At 39.9% G+C, this 25193-nt stretch overlaps 1 protein-coding gene across 1 annotated transcript in view; it reads right to left on the minus strand.

Annotated features, from left to right (window-relative positions):
- The window catches only part of LOC133645731 (toll-like receptor 5), a 25290-nt gene extending 837 nt beyond the window's left edge, over positions 1-24453 (minus strand). The window contains 6 exon segments of the mRNA XM_062040589.1: positions 1054-1085; positions 1088-1117; positions 1120-1140; positions 18056-20345; positions 22129-22186; positions 24417-24453. Coding sequence (XP_061896573.1) covers positions 1054-1085; positions 1088-1117; positions 1120-1140; positions 18056-20345; positions 22129-22185 — 2430 coding nt within the window. The 5' untranslated portion in view covers position 22186; positions 24417-24453.
- Positions 24454-25193: the final 740 nt, after the last annotated feature.

Here is a 25193-nt window from a genome sequence, read left to right on the forward strand (position 1 = left end):
CTTGGTGAGAGACAAAGACTACTTTGGGACCAATGATGATCCAGAAACGTCTATTGTTGAGCCTGATATAAGGAGGATGAGGATTAAGCTGTGTGTTAAACAGATGCAGCTTTAGTCAAACAGTAAAAAAAAAAAAAAAAAAGGATTAGATTTATATAGCGGCTTATCTAGACAAGCGTTTCACAGAGAAATGAGAACCCATTATTCATTCCCACCTGGTGGTGGTAAGCTACTTTCGTAGCCCACAGCTGCCCTGGGGTAGACTGACGGGAAGCGTGGCTGCCAATTTGCGCCTACGGCCCTCCGACACCACCTATCATTCATCATTCATTCACCGGTGTGAGCGGCACCGGGGGCAAGGGTGAAGTGTCCTGCCCAAGGACACAACGGCAGCGATGGTAAGCATCATGTAGCAGTATTGCTAAGTGCTAAACAAGATATACAAACATAATAATACAATCACTTACTGTACAATGTCTGCTCTCACTGGGATAAAGACAGATGGATGTTTATATATTCACCTTTACATAAAGGGTTAAAAAATGTGCGTCTTTTTCTGGCCATCTCTGGGTCTAAGTTGGATGTCAGTGTTGACCAACTTGTGGGTTTATGTCCACAACCTTCTACTATCCAGGTAGAAGCATGATTTATATTCTAGAATTAACTTTCGCCAGCTCAGAGGCGATGCAGCAGCACAACATGTCAATATAGCAGCATAAGCTAGTTAGCTCTCTGTGATCTAAAAGTAGTTCATCTGTGTTAGCGCTTATAATAACAATATCGTTAATATTTGTTAATATTCAGGTCACCACATGTAAATGGTGGTATTGTTGGCACTTTTTGGATGTTTTTTAGAGGGTTTTTATGAGCGCAATAGAGTACTCCTATTAGATGCATGGTTAGCCACCTCTTACTTGCCATATTTTATGATTTAGAATGCATAAAAGAAGCAACAAAAAACAAACATGTGTTCTTGTCTTACATAAGGACTGTGAATGATAGTTCCCCTTTGAGTAACACATCCAGAAGAAATATGAGCTAAGAAGAAGGTACCTTTCCAACCACCAGCATGATGAGAACATTTGGAGCTCATTCAGCATGCGACCCTGAGCAAAGTAAACGCCTCCAAGCACCAGCCGTCTGAAAAGGAAACATTTGGCATGTTTGGCAGCAGTCAGGTTTCCTCAAAACATGTCATTTGATTACAGGGGAGTAACACATTACTTTTACTCAGTTACATTTACTTAAGTAACTTGTTGAATACATTGTACTTGTCAGAGTAGTTTTAATGTCTCATACTTTTACTTGAGTATTTCTGTGAAGAAGAAACACTGCTTTGACTTTGTTACACTGACTTTCATTCAGAATCAGAATCAGAATACTTTATTAATCCCAGAGGGGAAATTAATTCCAATCGTTACATTTATTTACATCACAATTATTTACAATTCATTGATTGAGGTTTGGAGAGACATGTTCATTAGTCAGCGAGCCTTCTTCTGGAAGGCACTGTCACAATGATCGGTCTTGACCAATCCAACGTAAGCACTAGTGACGTTTGACTACAGTCCATCAATCAAACACAGTCTGCAGTCTCCTGCGAGGAACAACAAGCCAAGTGCCAGAATGTTTCCAAAGAAGACCTTTAATTAATGACACGAGCAACATCCCGGCCATTTGAGACAAACTAAGCAGAAACCTCCTTAAACAGTTGACTCAAAAAGCAAGTGTCATTTATACACATTAAAACATCACCAACAACACCAAAGAGCAGTGAAAATGTGTACTTATCTGTTGAAAGTTATTAGGCGCTAGCTTATAGCATGTAGCATTCTCTTCTTCAACTGTATTTACAGTCCCACATAAATCAACAAGCTGAAATGACCACAATCGCCCCATGGTGTATGACAGGTACACTGCGTATTGGCCAGCAGTCACATTAGAATTTGCTTCCTGCTTCCAAGGAGTGCAGACGTTTCTCTGTTTGCTCTTGCTTGCTTGCTTGCTGCTTTTTCGACTTTTAAATCATTCTACAAGTCTTGGATATCATTTGCATCCTTTCCTTTTAAATGACCCAAGACTCTCGGAATCATTTGTATGCTTTTAATTTATTTATGTTTTTTACAACCTATCTGACAAGTCAGCGACGACAACCCTCTCAACATGGCTGAAGAAGTCACCCAAACAAAGTATCCCTGTGAAAACTGTTGGACATATCTACAAGGAATGTGTGCGCTGCAAGCAAGGATTTCGTTCCCTGGGAAGCGAAAAAGAACTTGATGAGACACTCCCAGTGGAATCTAGTGGTAAGAAGTCATAATTTCCCTTCGAAACAAAGGCTGAAAAAACTGTTACACACAGCCTGAAGCTTACCGTGTCTTTTCCAAGACTCTATAAAGACACATGCAATGGACTTGGTGCTAAACCAAAACCAAGTCAGAATGTATCACCCGGAATAAACAGATTGTTGCCACTGTCACAGCCAAATGTGACTGGATATCACGAAAAGAAATAAGTTAGTACAAAGTGTCAGACGGACTGTACCAAGTACCAAGGTCAAAAATACACTGCTGTTTGGAGACAGCGTCATATCTAATGTAAACAAACAGAATGGTTACATGCAACTCTCCAAGTGCCACCATTTCAGACATCACAAAGCAGTTACCTGAGGTCTTGGCTAAACACCAAGGGATCAAACAGCTGATTCTGCACGTGGGTGCCGTAGATGTCAGAAACCACCAGTCTAAAATCCTGAAGAAAGACTTTAATAAACTATTAGAGAGTGTTGACAAAGTAGAAATATTTACACTCCTCAATGGACCTCTTCCAAACATCGACAGGAGGATAAACAAATTCAGCTTCAGTTTAACACTTCGCTGTCCAAAGTCTATGAGTCCAGAAGACTGCATTTTATTGACATCTTCAATCTCTTCTGGCAAAGAGAGGATCTGTTTCAAAGGAAAGGCCCACACCTGAACAGAGGTGGAGTAAGACGACTGATGGATGACCTCCTCCACCCTCTGAGGCATCAGAATAGGCCTGGACCGGATCCTGTGCTGTCACAGAGGAGAGAGAATGGGAGCGGAAGAAGAGCGCCTCCTCTCGCTGCCATCTCGGAACCCAGCAAAGGAATCAGCCTCAACAACCACTAATACAAGATTGTAATGCAGCAACTTCAATCAATCAATCAATCAATGTTTATTTATATAGCCCTAAATCACAAGTGTCTCAAAGGGCTGATTCTCCATCATCATCACCCTCACCACAAACCTGGATCCAACCTGCTGCATCTACACCCTCTAGAGGTGCTTCACTGTCTTTCTCCTCATGAGACTTTTGTTGTAATGCAGTAGTTTTTCCAATAGATGGCACTGGTGTACTGTTGATTCATTTCATTCCACTTTGTATATGCACTTGCTATATTACCTGTGTGTGCATGGCAGTCAATAAAAACTCTGCCAAAGAACAGGCTATGGGGCCCAGATCGTCGTCGCTAAAAAGCTGTTGTGCACAGACTTTGTGTGAAGATAAACAGTATTGTGGGAACTCACAATGGAGGGTAAGCTGTTTATTGACAGACTGAGCGGACCAGAGAACTGGGCAACATGGAAGTTTCAGATGGAACACTTGCTAAAGGCTAAAGGACTATGGGGCATGCTAATGGAGACGGAGACGCTAGCCGCAGATGCTAACGCAGCAGCACGGGCGGAATTCACAAGACGGAGAGAGAAAGCGTTCTCTATGTTAGTGCTAAATGTAAGTACACCCCAGTTGTACCTGATAACAAGCTGTCAAACTCCCAAAGAGGCGTGGACCACGCTGAAAGCCCATTTTGAGAGGGATACTTTGGCTAATAAACTGTTCCTGAAGAAAATATTTTTCAGATGTGAAATGAAGGAAGGAGAGGCTTTAACTGATCATTTAAAACAAATGAAGGAGCTAACTGATCAGCTATCAGCAATTGGATCTGTAATTGAAGAGGAAGACCAAATTGTAACACTGTTGGGTAGCTTCCCACCAAGTTATGCTACAATTGTCACTGCACTAGAAACAAAGATTGACAACCTGACACTGAAGTTTGTTCAGCAAGCATTAATAAATGAAAAGCAAAAGCGAGTGAATGCTAATGATTCCAGTGGTGCTACGTCAGGTGGTGCATCAGCCATGTCATCACAATTTCGGGGAAATGTGCAGGATAGCTCCAAGACATTGGGAGCAGCAGACAATAGCACGTGGAGAGGTTACAAATGTGGTAGAGAAGGCTATATCAAGCGCGAATGTCCAACCTTGAAAAATAAACCACGAAAGAAAATCCACAAAGCTAAGCACATGATGTGTGAGGATGAAGAAGATTCCTCTGAAAGTGCCTTTGTGATCAGGGATGCAAACAGTGACAGACCACAACAGGCTGAGTGGTTAATTGATTCTGGAGCATCAAAACACATGACGTGTGATAAAGACATTATTCAAGAATACCAGCAGTTCACAAAATCAGTCTGTGAAACTGGGTGACGGCAGGGTGGTTGACGCCCTAGGAATTGTAAATGTCAACCTGAAAATGACTTTCAAATTAAGTGATGTAAAAAATGTCACAATGTATGATGTGCTGTATGTTCCAAAGCTGTCTGGGAATTTATTCTCAGTGGGAGCTGCTACCAAAAAAGGGAATACAGTGCAGTTCAGAAAGTGTTGTTGCTACATACGTAGAAAAAGTGGAACACTTCAAGGAATGGGAACACAAAGAGCTGATGGACTATATCAGTTGGATATTGAAGGAAGTTAAACTGTATGTCACAGTGCTTCTGTAGCGGCCAGCCTGTGGCACCAGCGTCTTGGTCACACTACCAAGCTTAAGGAACTCAAAGATCTGGTGAACGGAGTGAACTTTTCTGCAGAAAAAGAGATTCCCTTCTGTGAAGGATGTGTGGAAGGCAAGTTGGCTAAGAAGCCATTCAAGTCGATTAGAGGAACCTGTTCCAAACGCAAGATGCAGCTGATTCACAGTGATGTCTGTGGTCCCATGCAGACTGAACCTATAGGTGGAGCAAAATATGTTGTGACTTTCATTGATGATTACACAAGATGTTGCAAGGTATGTTTTTTGAAAAAGAAAAATGAGGTGCTAAGCAAATTCAAGAAATTTGAGAGAACATTCTCAAATGAGTCTGGTCTGAGCGTCACAAGGCTGAGGACAGATAATGGTGGTCAGTACACATCAAAGGTGTTTCAAGAATATTTGAAGTCTCAAGGCATCCACCATGAAATTACTGTACCTCACTCACCACAGCAAAATGGTGTTGCAGAAAGAAAAAACAGGACATTAGTTGAAGCAACTAGAAGCATGCTGTCACATGCAAAGTTGTCAAAGATGTTCTGGGCAGAGGCTGTAGCCACCACAGCTTACATGCAGAACAGGATGCCCACAGCTGTTTTGAAGGAAGAGACACCCTATGAGAAATGGTGTAGAAAGAAACCTGACATGAGTCACATGAAGGTGTTTGGCTGTATTGCTTATGCACATATCCCAGATGAAGAAAGAAGGAAACTGGACAAAAAGGCTGTGAAGCTTCATTTTGAAGGATATGCAAACAATGCCGAGGGATATCGCCTGTATGATGAAGAGAAGAGGAGGATTCTTAATGACAAACTTAAATGTACATAGTCGATGATAGACTTAAATGTCTACGTAGATGTAGTCAATGACAGACTTAAATTAACATGTTGATGTAGTCAATGACAGACTTAAATGTACATGTAGATGTAGTCAATGACAGACTTGAATGTACATTACAGACAAAATGGAGGTAGCAAGCAGACTTAACACCTTTTTCACCAGCATAGCCGCAACTCTTGTCAACAAGCTGTCCCACCACTCTGGTCGCTTTGGTGTAGAACACATTAAAGCCTTCTACAGAAAGCTAGGAGTATCAACAACGATTTCAAATTAGAAATGGTCTCAGCTGATGAGGTGCTTAAAAAAATTGAGCGCGCTCCACCCAAACAAGGCCACCGGCCTTGACAATATCCCCTCCAGATTTCTCAGGGACTCTGCCTCCTCCATTGCACCAATCATCACGCACGTAATAAACCTCTCAATTTCACAAGGCCAAGTACCAAAAGATTTTAAGATAGCAAGAGTAACTCCCCTCTTTAAAAAAGGAAGCAAATTGGAACCTGGCAACTACCGACCTGTTTCTATTCTCAGTTCCATTTCGAAAGTAATGGAAAAAATAGTTTATGAACAGGTCGATAGTTGCCTTGCCACCAATAAACTCATGTACAAATTCCAATCCGGCTTCAGAACTTACCACTCCACTGACATATGCCTTCTCTATCTGACCGACCACATCAAACATGAGGTGGACGCGGGCAAATACTGCGGCATGGTCATGCCTTTATTTCTTTGTGGTGTACAGCCCTTTGTTCTTCAACGGTGGTTGTTTTTAAAGGGCTTTATAAATAAAGTTGGTATGGTATGGTATGGTACCTTCAGAAGGCCTTTGACACCGTTAACCACGCTATACTGTTGGATAAGCTCAGAGCAATCAGATTTGACAAAACCTCATCGAGCTGGATGCAATCTTACTTGGAGGGGAGGGAACAGGTGGTAGAGGTGAACGGCATCGTGTCCCCCCCCCTCTCAGTAAGCTGTGGAGTCCCCCAAGGCAGCATATTAGGGCCTTTACTGTTCCTAATATACATAAACGACTTGTCATCGGCATGCAACTGTGAATTGTTCTTGTTTGCGGATGACTCGGCCCTGCTGGTATCAGACAAGGACAAATCATAGGTGGAGAAAATCCTCAGTGCTGAACTCTGTAGAACTTGCACCTGGCTCACTGACAACAAGCTATCCATACACTTGGGTAAAACGGAATCCATCCTGTTTGGGTCCCACATCAACCTTAAGAAAGTCAATGACTTAACTATAAAAGTGGGTGACATTGTTATCACCAGGAAAGATGAGGTCACCTACCTAGGTTCCATTCTAGAGGCTAATCTTTCCTGTGATAAAATGGCAACCAAGGTAATCAAAAAGGTCAACCAACGAACAAGATTTCTCTATAGAATCTCCTCTCTGGTCAACAAAAGCACCATGAGGATTCTAGCGGAAACTCTCGTTCAACCCTTTTTCGATTACGCATGCACCTCCTGGTACCCTAGCACCTCCAAAACCCTCAAATCTAAACTCCAAACATCCCAGAACAAGATAGTCAGATTACTTCTAGACCTCCACCCCAGATCACACCTCACTCTTACCCACTTTTTCAAAGTGGGCTGGCTCAGGGTGAAGGACAGAGTAAAACAACTTGCACTGAGCCTAGCCTATAAAATCCGCTACACCTCCCTGATACCGAAGTACATGTCAAACTACTTCCTTAACGTAAATGACCGTCATAACAACAACACCAGGGGGAGCTCCACTAACCACGTTAAACCCAGATTCCGATCTAACAAAGGTCTTAACTCATTCTCTTTCTATGCCACATCAATGTGGAATGCGCTCCCAACAGGTGTAAAAGAAAGGGCATCTCTATCCTCCTTCAAAACCGCAATAAAAGTACACCTCCAGGCAACTTCAACCCTAAACTAACACCCTCCCCGGATTGTTAATAATCAAATGTAAATAATCAAATGTAGATACTTTTTCCTATGCTTTCTGATCTCTCTCTCTCTCTCTCTCTCTCTCTCTCTCTCTCTCTCTCTCTCTCTCTCTCTCTCTCTCTCTCTCTCTCTCTCTCTCTCTCTCTCTCTCTCTCTATGTCCACTACTTGCTGTACATATCCTACCAAGTCAGACCTACACTGTTTCAATGTCCATTTCTTTGTTCTCAATTGTTGACTGGAGTGATGATAACAACTAAACCTAACCCTCCTCCCTCCACATCCCACACCCCGGATTGTAAATAATGTAAATAATCCAATGTATATACCCTGATGATTATCTTGAGTGATGACTGTATTATGATGATAGTATATATCTGTATCATGAATCAATTTAAGTGGACCCCGACTTAAACAAGTTGAAGAACTTATTCGGGTGTTACCATTTAGTGGTCAATTGTACGGAATATATACTTCACTGTGCAACCTACTAATAAAAGTCTCAATCAATCAAATCAATCAATTAACATGTCGATATAGTCAATGACAAACATAAATGTACATGTAGATGTAGTCAATGAAAGAGTTAAATGTACATGTCGAAATAGTCAGTGACAAACATAAATGTCATGTAGATGTAGTCAATGACAGGCTTAAATGTACATTTATATGTAGTCAATGACAGACTGAAATGTACATGTAGATGTAGCCAATGACAGACTTAAATATACATGTAGATGAAGTCAATGACAGACTTAAATGTACACGTATATGTAGTCAATGACAGACTTAAATGTACATATATATGTAGTCAATGACAGACATAAATGTCATGTAGCTGTCTGTAGTCAATAACAGACTGAAATATACATGTAGTTGTAGTCAATGACACTTAAATATTATGCAGATGTGGCCAATTATATACTTAATGTACATGTAGATGTAGTCAATTACAGACTAAAATGTGCATGTAGAAGTAGCCAATGACAGAATTAAATGTACATGTAGATGTACATGATGACAGACAATGTACATGTAGATGTAGTCAAGTACGGACTAAAATGTGCATGTAGAAGTAACCAATGACAGACTTAAATGTACATGTAGATGTAGCCAATGCCAGACTTTAAAGTACATGTATATTTAGTCAATGACAGACTTAATGTACATGTAGATGTAGCCCATGACAGACTTAAATGTACATGTAGATGTAGTCAATGAGAGACTTAAATGTACATGTGGATGTAGTCAATGACTTAAATATAATGCAGATGTAGCCAATTATATATTTAATGTGCATATAGATGTAGTCAATGACAGACTTAAATTAACATGTTGATGTAGTCAATGACAGACTTAAATGTACATGTAGATGTAGTCAGTGACAGATTTAAATGGCATATAGATGTAGTCAGTGAGACTTAAATGAACATGTAAATGTAGTCAGTGACAGATTTAAATAGCATGTAGATAGAGTCAATGACAGACTTAAATGTACATGTAGATGTAGCCAATGAAAGACTTAAATGTACATGTAGATGTAGTCAATGACAGACCTAAATGTGCATGTAGATGTAACCAATGACAGACTTAAATGTACATGTAGATGTAGTCAATGGCAGACTTAAATGAACATGTCGATGTAGTCAATGACAGACTTAAATGAACATGTCGATGTAGTCAATGACAGACTTAAATGTACATGTAGATTGAGTCAATGGTAGACCTAAATGTACATGTAGATGTAGTCAATGACATACTTAAATGTACATGTAGAAGTAGTCAATGACAGACAAAAATGTACATGTAAATGTAGTCAATGACAGACTTAAATGTAATGCAGATGTAGCCAATGATATATTTAATATGCGAAGAGATGTAGTCAATGACAGACTTAACTGTACATGTCGATGTAGTCAATGACAGACTTAAAGGCCTACTGAAATGAATTTTTTTTATTTAAACGAGGATAGCAGATCCATTCTATGTGTCATACTTGATCATTTCGCGTTATTGCCATATTTTTGCTGAAAGGATTTAGTATAGAACAACAACGATAAAGTTCGCAACTTTTGGTCTCTGATAAAAAAAAAAGCCTTGCCCCTACCGGAAGTAGCGTGACGTCACCGGAGGAAGGGCTGCTCACATTTCCCCATTGTTTTCAATGCAGCGAGAGAGATTCGGACCGAGAAAGCAACGATTACCCCATTTTTTTTTTTGTTGACAAAATGGCGGCGCATGAGAATGCAGCGGCTCTGCTAACGCTCTTGGGAGTGTAGAGCGATTTGGCAAAAACACCTGTCATTTCTGTCAATTTCATGGCTGGCTCAAAGCGTGAACACTCTGTGATCACATATGACCGACAGACAATTCTGGCTATAGACTGAAAGATGCATGTACGGTGGACCTCCTCGCTAGCATGGGAATACTTCGTGGGCTACATCGAGCGGCCTTTGTAGCAGCGGAGTCAAGTGCTAGCGGTGACCGCCAATGGAGACGACATAGGCGGTGCGAGCGGAAGCAGAAGCGGGGATGCCGAGCTGGGCTAACAACAAAGAGAAAAGCTAACCAAAGAAACGTGGAGTCTCCGGGTAAGAAGCCATTTAAACTATAACTAGCCGGCGTCAGGCTGGATAATCCCTGCACACATAGCAATTCTCTTAGAATAAAACACAACTCACATAATGTTTTTTCTTTTGTGACCGTGTCAGAGGCAGATATACATTGTACCGAGGTAGCTAACTATGATGCGTTCAGTTTATCGCAACATCAAGCAAACAATCTGAATATCCCCGTCGTATCAATTCCTAGATATGGTCGAAACTATTTAAAGTGCAATACGCATAATAAACGCAACATTATTAATATTGGTACTTCGGATAATTTCAACAAACAATCCTCAAAACAGCCCACTACCTATAATATGGGCTTTTTAAACATAAGATCATTATCTTCCAAAACGCTATTAGTTAATGAAGTCATTAGAGACAACAAACTTGACGTCGTTGGTCTCGCCGAGACCTGGCTCAAACCAGACGATTTTTTTGCGCTAAATGAAGCATCTCCTCCTGGCTATACCAATACACATGTTGCCAGACCTCTTAAAAGGGGAGGGGGTGTCGCACTAATATACAATGAAAACTATAATCTTACACCTAACCTAAATAATAAATATAACTCGTTTGAGGTGCTCACTTTGAGGTTTGTCACACCGCTGCCTCTCCACCTGGCTGTTATCTACCGCCCCCCTGGGCCCTATTCGGACTTCATCAGTGAATTCTCAGAGTTTGTTGCCGATCTAGTGACGCACGCCGACAATATAATCATAATGGGGGACTTTAATATCCATATGAATACCCCATCGGACCCTCCATGCGTGGCACTCCAGACTATAATTGATAGCTGTGGTCTTACACAAATAATAAATGAACCCACGCATCGCAACGGTAATCCGATAGATCTAGTGCTTGTCAGGGGTGTCACCACCTCTAAAGTTACGATACTCCCGTACACTAAAGTAATGTCCGACCATTACCTTATAAAATTCGAAGTTCTGACTCATTGTCAACAAACTAATAATAATAATAATAACTACTATAGCACCCGCAACATTAATGCTGCCACAACGACGACTCTTACTGACCTACTGCCTTCGGTAATGGCACCATTCCCAAATTATGTGGGCTCTATTGATAACCTCACTAACAACTTTAATGACGCCCTGCGCGACACCATTGATATTGTAGCACCGCTAAAGCTAAAAAGGGCCCCTAAAAGGCGTACCCCATGGTTTACAGAAGAAACTAAAGCCCAGAAATTATCATGTAGAAAGCTGGAACGCAAATGGCGTGCGACTAAACTTGAGGTTTTCCATCAAGCATGGTGTGATAGTTTAATAACTTATAAACGCATGCTTACCTCAGCTAAAGCTAAATATTACTCAAATCTCATCCACCTCAACAAAGATGATGTTTAGTACAGTAGCATCGCTAACCCAACAAGGGACTTCTCCCAGTAGCTCCACCCACTCAGCAGATGACTTTATGAATTTCTTTAATAAGAAAATTGAAGTCATTAGAAAAGAGATTAAAGACAATGCATCTCAGCTACAACTGGGTTCTATTAACACAAATACGACTGTATATACGACGGACACTGCCCTCCAAAATAGTTTCTCTCTCTTTGAGGAAATAACATTGGAGGAATTGTCAAAATGTGTAAATGGGACAAAACAAACGACATGTTTACTTGACCCAATTCCTGGGAAACTTATCAAGGAGCTTTTTGTATTATTAGGTCCATCAGTATTAAATATTATAAACTTATCACTTTCCTCTGGCACTGTTCCCCTAGCATTCAAAAAAGCGGTTATTCATCCTCTACTCAAAAGACCTAACCTCGATCCTGATCTCCTGATAAACTACCGGCCGGTGTCCCACCTTACGTTTATCTCGAAAATCCTCGAAAAAATTGTAGCACAGCAGCTAAATGAACACTTAGCGTCTAACAATCTCTGTGAACCTTTTCAATCCGGTTTCAGGGCAAATCACTCTACGGAGACAGCCCTCGCAAAAATGACTAATGATCTATTGCTAACGATGGATTCTGATGCTTCATCTATGTTGCTGCTTCTTGATCTTAGCGCCGCTTTCGATACTGTTGATCATAATATTTTATTAGAGCGTATCAAAACGCGTATTGGGATGACAGACTTAGCCTTGTCTTGGTTTAACTCTTATCTTACTGACAGGATGCAGTGTGTCTCCCATAACAATGTGACCTCGGACTATGTTAAGGTAACGTGCGGAGTTCCCCAGGGTTCGGTTCTTGGCCCTGCACTCTTTAGTATTTACATGCTGCCGCTAGGTGACATCATACGCAAATACGGTGTTAGCTTTCACTGTTATGCTGATGACACCCAACTCTACATGCCCCTAAAGCTGACCAACACGCCGGATTGTAGTCAGCTGGAGGCGTGTCTTTATGAAATTAAACAATGGATGTCCGCTAACTTTTTGCAACTCAACGCTAAGAAAACGGAAATGCTGATTATCGGTCCTGCTCAACACCGACATCTATTTAAAAATACCACCTTAACATTTGACAACCAAACAATTAAACAAGGTGACTCGGTAAAGAATCTGGGTATTATCTTCGACCCAACTCTCTCGTTTGAGTCGCACATTAAGAGTGTTACTAAAACGGCCTTCTTTCATCTCCGTAATATCGCTAAAATTCGTCCCATTTTGTCCACAAGCGATGCTGAGATCATTATCTATGCGTTCGTTACATCTCGTCTCGATTACTGTAACGTTTTATTTTCGGGCCTCCCTATGTCTAGCATTAAAAGATTGCAGATGGTACAAAATGCGGCTGCTAGACTTTTGACAAAAACAAGAAAGTTTGATCATATTACGCCTATACTGGCTCACTTGCACTGGCTTCCTGTGCACCTAAGATGCGACTTTAAGGTTTTACTACTTACGTATAAAATACTACACGGTCAAGCTCCTGCCTATCTTGCCGATTGTATTGTACCATATGTCCCGGCAAGAAATCTGCGTTCAAAGAACTCCGGCTTATTAGTGATTCCCAGAGCCCAAAAAAAGTCTGCGGGCTATAGAGCGTTTTCTATTCGGGCTCCAATACTATGGAATGCCCTCCCGGTAAAAGTTAGAGATGCTACCTCAGTAGAAGCATTTAAGTCTCATCTTAAAACTCATTTGTATACTCTAGCCTTTAAATAGACTCCCTGTTTAGACCAGTTGATCTGCCGTTTCTTTTCTTTTCTTTTCTACTCTGCTCCAAACCCGGGGTGGACCGCTAGCCTGTTCATCAGATGGGGACATCTCTACGCTGCTGACCCGTCTCCACTCGGGATGGTTCCTGCTGGCCCCACTATGGACTGGACTCTCGCTGATGTGGGACGGTATAGCTCGGTTGGTAGAGTGGCCGTGCCATCAACCTGAGGGTTGCAGGTTCGATCCCCGCTTCCGCCATCCTAGTCACTGCCGTTGTGTCCTTGGGCAAGACACTTTACCCACCTGCTCCCAGTGCCACCCACACTGGTTTAAATGTAACTTAGATATTGGGTTTTCACTATGTAAAGCGCTTTGAGTCACTAGAGAAAAGCGCTATATAAATATAATTCACATGTGTTGGACTTTCACAATATTATGTCAGACCCACTCGACATCCATTGCTTTCGGTCTCCCCTAGAGGGGGGGGGGGGGGGGGGGTTACCCACATATGCGGTCCTCTCCAAGGTTTCTCATAGTCATTCACATTGACGTCCCACTGGGGTGAGTTTTCCTTGCCCGCATGTGGGCTCTGTACCGAGGATGTCGTTGTGGCTTGTACAGCCCTTTGAGACACTTGTGATTTAGGGCTATATAAATAAACATTGATTGATTGATTGATTGATTAATTTGAGCGAGGATGAAAGATTTGTGGATGAGGAACGTGAAAGTGAAGGACTAGCGTGCAGTGCAGGACGTATCTTTTTTCGCTCTGACCGTAACTTAGGTACAAGGGTTCATTGGATTCCACACTCTCTCCTTTTTCTATTGTGGATCACGGATTTGTAATTTAAACCACCTCGGATACTATATCCTCTTGAAAATGAGAGTCGAGAACGCGAAATGGACATTCACAGTGACTTTTATCTCCACGACAATACATCGGTAAAGCTCTTTAGCTACGGAGCTAACGTGATAGCATCATGCTTAAATGCAGATAGAAACAAAATAAATAAACCCCTGACTGGAAGGATAGACAGAAAATCAACAATACTATTAAACCATGGACATGTAAATACACGGTTAATGCTTTCCAGGCTGGCGAAGCTTAACAATGCTATTGCTAATGACGCCATTGAAGCTAACTTAGCAACGGGACCTCACAGAGCTATGCCAAAAACATTAGCTATCCACCTACGCCAGCCATCCCTCATCTGCTCATCAACACCCGTGCTCACCTGCGTTCCAGCGATCGACAGAGCGACGAAAGACTTCACCCGATCATAGATGCGTTCGGCGGCCCGGAGACGGAGGACGTCAAGGTGAGGTCGGCGGCTAGCGCGTCTGCTATCCATCTCAAAGTCCTCCTGGTTGTGTTGCTGTAGTCTGCCGCTAATTACACCGATCCCACCTACAACTTTCTGCTTTGCAGTCTTCATTGTTCATTAAACAAATTGCAAAAGATTCACCAAAACAGATGTCCAGAATACTGTGGAATTTTTAGATGAAAACAATGGGACCGAATACTTCCGCTTCAACGATTGACGTCACGCGCATACGTCATCATTCATAGATGTTTTCAACCGGAAGTTTAGCGGGAAATTTAAAATTGCACTTTATAAGTTAACCCGGCCGTATTGGCATGTGTTGCAATGTTAAGATTTCATCATTGATTTATAAACTATCAGACTGCGTGGTCGGTAGTAGTGGGTTTCAGTAGGCCTTTAAATGTGCAAGTAGCTGTAGTCAATGATAGACCTAAATTTACATGTAGATGTAGTCAATGACAGACTTGAATGTACATTTAGATGTAGTCAATGACAGACTTAAACGTACATTTAGATGTAGTTAATGACAAACTTAAATGTACATTTAGATGTAGTCAATGACAGACTTAAATGTCATGTAGATGTAACCAATGATATACTTAAACGTGCATATATATGTGTAGTCAATGAGAGACTTAAATATTTATGTAGATCAGGGGTGTCCAAAGTGCGGCCCGGGGGCCATTTGCGGCTCGCAGCTAATTGTTTACCGGCCCGCCACACATTCTGCAAAAATTGCAAAATTGATAATATTACACAAATTTAAAAAAACATTTAAAAAAAGTGGAATGAGGTGAAATCTAACAAGAAAAAGTTGCAATGTTGACACAAAGCTGCCATGCAGGCTGTATTTTTTCTTTTGTCTTCATTTTTCTTTTTTTTTGCCATTGTTAAAAAAAAAAGACTAAAAATCTATGTTATAATGAATTATTACTTAAAAAATATCACTTTAAAATGTTTTATGTGGAAAAAATATTGCATGTATTGTGTGGTTGCCATATAAAAACATCAAAGTTTGTTTTGACAAAAGAGCATAAAACAAACAAAATAATAGTTTTAAGATTAAGATTAATGTACCAATGATTGTCACACACACACTAGATGTGGTGAAATTTGTCCTCTGCATTTGCCCCATCCCCTTGGGGAGCAGTGGGCAGCAGCGGCGCCGCGCCCGGGAATCATTTTGGTGATTTAACCCCCAACTCCAACCCTTTGTTGCTGAGTGCCAAGCAGGGAGGTTATGGGTCCCATTTTTATAGTCTTTGGTATGACTCGGCTGGGATTTGAACTTCAAACGTAAAATCGACAGATATATCTGAAGTTGATCTCGTAATTTAAGTGTTAAAAGTAAAAAAAACCTAATAAAAATGAATCACTTTATGAGTGGGGACCTTTTGGATCCCAAATATATTTAGTAGGATTTTATTTAACTTTTCACTGTGATTACTCAAAAATATGAAATAATTAAAATCAATGGTGTCCTGCATTATTGATCTTTTAAGGCTCTAATTACTAAATACTGCATATTTCAGTTTTACTATTAAAAACAAAGTTGTCTTTGACAGAAAACCTTTTTTTTTTTTTTTACTTTATATCAACCTCAAGTTGATATAGAGATTTACTGTAAGCGTTAAATAAAAAATAATAATAATAATTTGACTTATTTTTAACAGTTTAATGACTCAGACCCTTTATAGTCCCTGGGAGCCCTAAAGGTTAAAAAAAAAAAAAAAAATCATATATTTTGTTAAGGTTTGAAAATGAAAAATATCAAAATGGCCGCATGCTTAAATTTTTCCGTGTACGGCCCTCAGTGGAAAAAGTTTGGACACCCCTGATGTAGATGTTGTAAATGGCAGACTTAAATGTACATATAGATGTAGCCAAAGACAGACTTAAATGCGCATGCAGATTTAGCCAATGACTTAAAGGTACTTAAATATGCACGTATAAAATGTATGTGCAATGTTCAAATCTAGCCTGAAAACACTTATTTAATTGTGCTTATGACAACTGAACGTATTTTATTTGCAACATTTCAATTTTAATTAATTCTGAATTATTTGACAAAGCAGACTCATTAAGTGCATAGAAACATATTGACTGTAAAAAGTGACAGCACAAATGTTCAATAATTACTATATAACTGGTAAAAAGAACATTAAATCATGTACTGTCATCTGTGTCAGTAGAAATGCACACATTTTTATTTAACCTACAAAAATTACACTTCCAACAAGAGAAAAAATGTTGCAGTAAATTATATATCATTTTTATGTTTTACACGCACACACACGCTCACAAGCACACAGATGCGCGCACCCACACACGCACGCACGCACGCACGCACACACACACACACACACACACACACACACACACACACCACACACACACACACACACACACACACACACACACACACACACACACACACACACACACACGCACACACTCAACTACAGTTGTAGTCCAAGAACCATTAAAATAGCTACTAAATAAATCATAAGTTACTCACAAATTACTAAATACTTGAATAGTATTTTTCACAGAATACTTATTTACTCTTGCTCGAGTAATTATTTTTGCTGACAATTTTTTACTTTCACTTGTGTCATATTATTCTAAAATAACAGTACTCTTATTTGAGTAAAATTTTTGTGTACTCTACCCACCTCTGGTTGCTAACATGTATGCTACATGTATGCTAACTAGAGCACAGCTAATGGGAATCACCACAAGTAAATGCTAAAAAGCTGAAATACTCAAACAGAGTAGAGATCGGATTGTTTAGTAAGGTTCTCGGTCTACTCTGGCGGATTGCAGAGAATTCGATGAAACTTGGCTATCTACTATCGACTATTTGGAAGAATTACATGTCTTAGCATGGTGAACCTGTAGAAGGATCATGACTGGAGCAGTGAGGGAGTCTTCCTGCCCAAGTGATCTAGTTGTAGCTACACCTGGCAGTGGCACCTGGCACCAGGCGTGCCACGTGTCTGACAGGGAGCTGCGGTCTAAAGGTGGTGCATCTCGGAACATCCTCTCAACACAAACGCTCTACTTGGGGGCCTCAGGTACTCAACTTAAAATGAAAAGGGGAGGTTCAACGTTCGACGATTCGACTCGTTAAATAGTCGACTATTCTAGGACACCTTAGATATTTTCATTTAAATTTTTATGTCTTCATGCGATAATTTTCTCTGAGGATTTGGGTAAAATATTCTAAGCAATTCTTTAAAACTTAGCCAGCTCACTGCCAAACTGTTATTACTTTTACAATTTTAGGAACTCAACAGCACATATCAAGTCAATAAATACTTTAGTTTTCCTGGTATAAATCTTAGACATCTGGTAGGAGTCTGTAGAATTGCAATAAAAATACCTTTAAGAAACTCTTTGGAGACCACACAAACAGTCTTGCGACTGCCCCAGATGGCATCTCTGATGTTAGAGATATGGTCCTCGCCAGGCAGGAAGTCTCTGGCCTCAAAACAACAGCGCAGGATGTTCTCCTCAGAAAACTTGTTGTCCAGTTTCTTGAGTAAAGCCGCCTCCACCCACCTGTAGTCGGTGTTGCTGAAGCAGAGGTAGGCATCGAACTGGACGTCCACCAAAGCAGGCAACGTTTTAGGACCTTCAAGAACCCTATCGACAACCTTTTTGTAGATGATGTAGATGCGCCCACGGAGACGAGCGTATGCGATCCCACAGTTGATGACAATTAGGATGAGGAGGACAGAGACGATGAACAGCGCAAACTTTAGGTCTTGGACTGCCAGCTCGTCATCAACCTCACATGGCTCGACAATCTGGGAGTAGTTCAGCAGCGGAAGATCATAGTGAACAGCTGGAAACTCGCATCGGTATTCCTCGACCGAACTAAAGAAGGTTACATTTGTCACGTTTATCCACTTCAAGAAACCCTGAAGATTACAGTCACAGTGAAACCGGTTTTCCATCAGACTGAGGAACAAAAGGGATTTAAAGGTCTCGGGATCCGGGGAGGCCAAAAAGTTCCTGGAGAGGTCAAGTCTTTTAAGGCTGTCGGGAAAAACATTGGGCTGGAGATAAGTCAAGGCATTGGATGACAGGTCAATCTCTATGATAGAAATAAGATCGTTGAAAATGGATTGTGGGAGACTCATGAGGGAGTTGAAGCTTAAATTCAGAGCGACCAGATTGTTTAGATGATGAAACACATCAAGGCATGTGTCCTGAGCCCAAACTACCTGCAAGGAACTATCATGAAGATCCAGTACTTGTAAGCTATGATTAAAAGGCATCGAGATATTTGGACCGAGTGTACACCACTTGATGAAGTTACCACCGAAGAAGAATTTCCGAAGATGCTTTAAAGTAGTTAATGTGCGATAAACATCCTCCAGGGTAGTTAATCGGTTATTCGTCACATCCAGGTGGATTGAGTTGATGCTGAGTTTATCTATATTGTAAAGATCTACCAAGCGATTGTCACCCAGAAGGAGAAATTCCAGGTTTGGTAAAGATGCGGGAAAACCCAAGTTCCTCAGAGAGTTTCCTGTCAGATATAACGCTCGTAATTTGGGAAGACCTTTGAAGACCTGATCCCCCAATACTCCGATGTTATTAAAAGACAAATCCAGAACTCGAAGTTCTGTCAGACTACTAAATGTGTGAGAATATACCTCTCCAAGAATGTTGAAGGACAAGTTCACCATTCTTACATTCCCCTGGAGACCACTGAAGGCGTTGCTGTTAATTTGATTGATTTTGTTTTGCGACACGTCAATTATTATTGCAGTTGTCAGACGACTAAAGACTGCCCTCTGTAAGGCAAATATTCGATTGTTTGACAAATCGAAAATACTTATCGAACTGTTTGCCAGACCTTCAAATGTGTGCCTGTCTGGATCTGGTTGGTTGTCATGTGAGAACCCTTTGCCCAAGAATCCGGAGAATATGAGATGAGCAATAGGGGTCCCTTGGATGGCCTTGAAGAACAGTTCAGTTGTGTTCACGTTGAACCCGCTGGTGGATAAGTCAAGAACATTGAAGGCCATTCCTCGAAACGGGTTTCCGCATTTTTTCCAATCGAAACCGATAGAGGCCATTTTGTACAAGTGATTGGAGTCTAAGTTTAAGTGTGTGAAGTACTTCCCGCTGAAACCAACGAGATCCCCTTCGCATAGTCGTTCAATCTTATTCAGCATGAGGTCCACCTGTGTCAACTTTGACAGACCGAGAAAGAAAAGTCCAGGTTTTAGTCTTCGTATCGTGTTTCCAAAAAGATTGAGCAATTCTAAGGACAAAAGTGGCTCCAAATATCTGTCCGACATTATGGAGTCTGTCAAGCGGCAGTGGTCCATAAAGAGGTGTTTCAAATTGAGCAGCCCTGCAAAAGCTCGGAGCTCCAGTTTCAGGCCAAGATTGTTACCCAGAACCAAACGTGTCAACTTTGTCTGACTGAAAAAAGAGTTGTTTCGAATTATAAGCGGCACAAACTGCTTCCCAAGGTCTAGTTCCAGCAGCTGCTCCAAATTTTCCAGTGATGTGCTGTTAATCTCGCTGATGTAGTTGAGCTCTAAGTAGAGGTGGCTGATGTTTGGGGGCAGAGCCGGCACCCACAGGTGGTTCTGTCCGTGACAAGCAGCTACAGGGCCGTAGAGCTGACATCCTGAGGAGCATGCTAGAACCTGTGGACGAGAAACAAACGGCATTATTGGAACCTGTTTATGTCAACGCCCATCTGATTTGCTGACTGACGTCGAAATAAGAGATCTTCAACAAAACCGAAACGGATTGGTTGCACATTTACTTAAGAGAAACTTAAGATAGTAAATAAAAATCAAGCATTCAAGAGCATACAGCAGTTGGTATATGTTATACACATATCAAACAAAGCTGCTGCCCTCTGTCCCATTTTCTCTTTCTCTCTACCTCTCCTCTGTCCCTCTACTCTGTTCTTTTATGCCGTCCCTTTGACTATGTCCTTCTACTCTGTTCTTTTACGGCGTCCCTTTGACACTGTCCCTCTACTCTGTTGTTTTAATGTCCTTTTACTCTGTCCCAATCTCCTCTGTCGATCTACTCTGTGCTTTTACTCTGTCCTTCTACTGTGTCTCTCTACTCTGTTCCTCTACTCGGTATCCCTCTACTCCAGGCCTGGGCAATTATTTTGCCTCGGGGGGGGCAAATTTTGAGAAAAAAATTTGTCTGGGGGCTGGTATATCTGATTTTTAGGAACACTAATACAAAACCTCACAATAATGTCTGATTGAAAGCTAAAAACGTTATGACAGACCGCCTTAAAAAACAGAATGGAATCTTAAATGTTTTTACTGAATGAGACACCCAGAATGTACATGAAAATAAAGAATATGGGATTTACATTATTAACTATGAACGATAAAACACTGAATATTGCCAACATATGAACGTCACACCCTCTATCGATCAACATATTTTACAATCAAGCGAAACGCAACAACATTGCAACAAACAGCGAAATATGAATGCGAAGGCTAAAAAAAAAAAAATACACCCACAATCTGATATATCTGATATATAATAATAATAATAATAATGGATTAGATTTATATAGCACTTTTTCAAGACACCCAAAGCACTTCACAGAAAAGTGAGAACCCATCATTTATTCACTCCACATTCATTCCACATTGTAGTCACAGCTGCCCTGGGGTAGACTGACGGAATTGTGGCTGCCAGTTTGTGCCTACGGCCCCTCCGACCACCACCCATCATTCATTCACCAGTGTGAGCAGCACTTGCGGGCAAGGGTGAAGTGATTTGGATGGCAAGAGGCGGGGAGCGAACCTGTGACTCTCAAGTTTCTGGCACGGCTGCTCTACCCACCACGCCAAGCTTAACGGGCCGCATGTGGCCCCCAGGCCTTAATTTGCCCAGGTCTGCTCTACTCTGTCTTTGTACTCTGTACTTCTACTGTCCATATCTCCTTAGTCCCTCTCCTCTGTTTTTACTCTGTCCTTGTACTCTGTCCCTGTCTCCTCTGTTCATCTACTCTGTCTTTCTACTTTGTCCTTCTTCGCTGTGTCCATCTCTTCTGTCTCTCTACTCTGTCCTCTACCCTGTGTCCGTCATCGAGATCGATCGATCGATCTCAATGACCTCTCACTCGTGCTGTGGCACAGTGGTAAAGTGGTAACTCTAACTCCTTAGAGGAGGTTTGTGAGTAACTAAAAGACAGAAAACAACTCAAGTTTGTTTCTTAGCACAAAATAAATTAATATTTGTTATTTTTGAATGAACAGGTCACTTTTTGAAATTATTAAGCTTCTTTTCCAAGACAGGACTCTTCATTAGGTACACCTGCACAATGTAACGATGGAATATAAACATAATCTCTGGTGATTAGCATTGAGCTAACGTACTTGCACAATGGAACGATACATTTTGAATATAATCTTTAGTGACATAATTAGCATTGAGCTAACGTACCTGCACAAACACGCTAATAGAAGCCAGCTGAAGAATCCACTTGCTGCCTTTCAACATCCTGCTGACACCAAAGATGAAATATGAAGTGATGCAGTCACTGCATGTTGACGATCAAACACCAGAAGGAAATTGTGTAATACTGTTTGCTTCATGGTTCATAGTTCACTGCAGCGGATAATAAAACTTCATTTTATATGTTTGTGCTTAGCAATGTATAATTACTTTTGTCCAGCTGCCTCAACATTAATCATGTCCTCTGATGAGAACATGACAGGACTTATACTGCAACAGTTGAGAGATGGATGATCAGAGTATATTGTACTCAAGTGAGAGTACAAGTAAAAAATGCATATTTTAATGCAACTAATAAAACATAAATGCGATCTAAAAGTATTTCTATACTGCAACATCCTGCAGTGATAAAATCATTTTACAAATCACAAGCAACATAAAAAATAACGCCATAACTTTATGAAATAATGAATAACAAAATAAATGGATAACATAATTGTCCAGCAAGAGAGAAAGTGACTTGGTTATGTTCATCAGCTGTATGACTTTTTTTCCATAATTCATAAACACTAAATACAAATCTGCAAATGATAAAATATGAAATACTCACACACGGCTGACTAAAAGTGACCTTTATAGACACGTGTTGATGATGTACCTCTGGTAGTGTACACAATTCCTATTAAGTCATTATTGTAGCATGCAACAACACCCATGGGTTTCATCTAAAAACAGATCACATAATAGAAATATCATGATCAATAGAAAAAAAACATCTTATGGCGGAATAAGATCATAAGTGTTTAATAATCTCTGCCTCATGAATAAATAATATATAATAAAATACATAATGCACAATTTTGTTTCTGTCTCTTTAACATAACAATGTTACACAAACTTGATGGCTGTTACCTATCATAACTATTTCATATTCTTCTTTCATATCTGTTTTTTCAACAGATGCGGCTTTAGTCGAACACTAAACATCATGTAACGGTATTGCTAAGTGCTAAACAACATATATAAACTATCAACATAATAAAACAATCACTTACTGTATAATGTCTGCTCTTACTGGGATAAAGAATGATGGCATGTTTATTTATTCCCCTTTACATGTATGGTTAAAAAACAAACGTCTTTTTGTGTCTTTCTCGCCATCTCCGGGTCTAAGTTGGATGTCAAAGTTGACCTTCTACTATCCAGGTGAGAGGTATGATTTATAATCTAGAATTAACTTTCACCAATTCAGAGGCGATGCAGCAGCTCAATATGTCAACATAGCAGCATAAACTCGTTAGCTCTCTGTGATCACAGTGCCGCTAAAAGTATTTCCTCTGCGTTAGGGCTTATTATAACAAAATTGCTAATACTTTGTTAATATTCAGGTCACGGCATGTAAATGGAGTATTGTTGGTGCTTTTTTGGATGTTACTTATTGACTTTGTAGGCGCAATAGTGTACTCCTATTAGCTGCATTGTAAGCTGACTTTTGCTGACGTTTATTTATTATTAAAATGCATAAAAAAAGAAACGTATGTGTTTTTGCCTTACATAATATTGTGAATGACAAACAATTTTAAAAAATGCATTTTTCTTTAAATATTGCTAACCTGCGTTAAATAGGTATGGGTTCTTTACAGGACAACAACAATATTTGATCACAACTCAGGTCTCATAATTGCGTCATTTAACCACAATGTTTGTCAACGATTTAGTTTGTCTTTATGTAAAGTTATCACATACTGAGGAATATTTCTTAATGTAAAAAGTACTCACAGGTAAATAAGAAGTAGAAGTACTTATTGGTAAGTATAAAGTAAAAGTACTTACTGGTAAATATAAAATATTTATAGGTAAGTATAAAGTAAAAGTACTCACTTGTAAATATAAAGTAAAAGTACTTAGGTATTTGAAATAAAAGTACTTATTGGTAAATAGAGAGTAAAAACAGTATTGGTAAATAGAGAGTAAAAACAGTATTGGTAAATAGAGAGTAAAACAGTATTGGTAAATAGCATGTAGAAGTAGTTATTGGTAAATATGAAGTAAAAGTTCATTTGGTAAATAGCATGTAGAAGTAGTTATTAGTAAATATGAAGTAAAAGTTCATTTGGTCAATATTAAATAAAAGTACTTATTGGTAAATAAGAAGTAAAAGTACAAGTTGGTAAACATGAAGTAAAAGTGCAAGTTGGTAAATGTGAAGTAAGCGTAGTTATTGTTAAGTGAAAAATACAAGTACTTTGAAGTAGGTATAAAGTAAAAGTACTTACTAGTAAATGTAAAGTACAAGTAGGAGCAGTATTTCCTTGGCACTGGACTTTGAGTCCAACACACTTTTGTTACACACCACTTTTGCAACACCCTGTTACACAACACAACAACATACTTCCCAGTTTTGTCACAAACTTGACACTAAATGAAATATTTTATTCTCACATTTATACGCTTTGTTATTTATATCTAATGATACACTCAAAAAAATGACTCATTGGATGAACTCAATTAAAATGAGGGCAGGATTTCCATCCAACAAATATATGTTGCCCCAACTCAAAATTAGTACATTCTCGCAACACAATAAAAATGAGTTAGTCCAACTAATTTTTAGCAAATAAAGCCAAAATGAAATTATTGCAATAACTAAGCGAAATTGATTTACATTTGTCAGACTAATTTATAACAAATACAGCTAAAAGGAAATTATTTTGGTTACTAAGCGAAATGTATTTATATGTGCCCAACTCAAAATTTATTGGAAATTAAGCAAGCTAAAAATTACCCTTGATCCCATAAAACACATCAGACAAAACCTGGTTGGTATTTTTAATGTAGAATAATCCTTAATTCAACAATCTTGAATATAACACCACAAGATGTCAATGTTACTTGAAAACACAAACCAAAAGGTTGAGTTTCAGTGAAAACAAAACATCAAGAAGTAAATTTTACATAAAGACCAATGTGTTAGGATCCGCTGCTCGGATCACAGTTTGTTCTCATACAACAGTTAACGACACTTCGATTCCTACTAGCTTTCACGCTAGGCT

The sequence above is a fragment of the Entelurus aequoreus genome, linkage group LG03 (genome assembly GCF_033978785.1).
Source record: "Entelurus aequoreus isolate RoL-2023_Sb linkage group LG03, RoL_Eaeq_v1.1, whole genome shotgun sequence".
Taxonomy (NCBI): Eukaryota; Metazoa; Chordata; class Actinopteri; order Syngnathiformes; family Syngnathidae; genus Entelurus; species Entelurus aequoreus.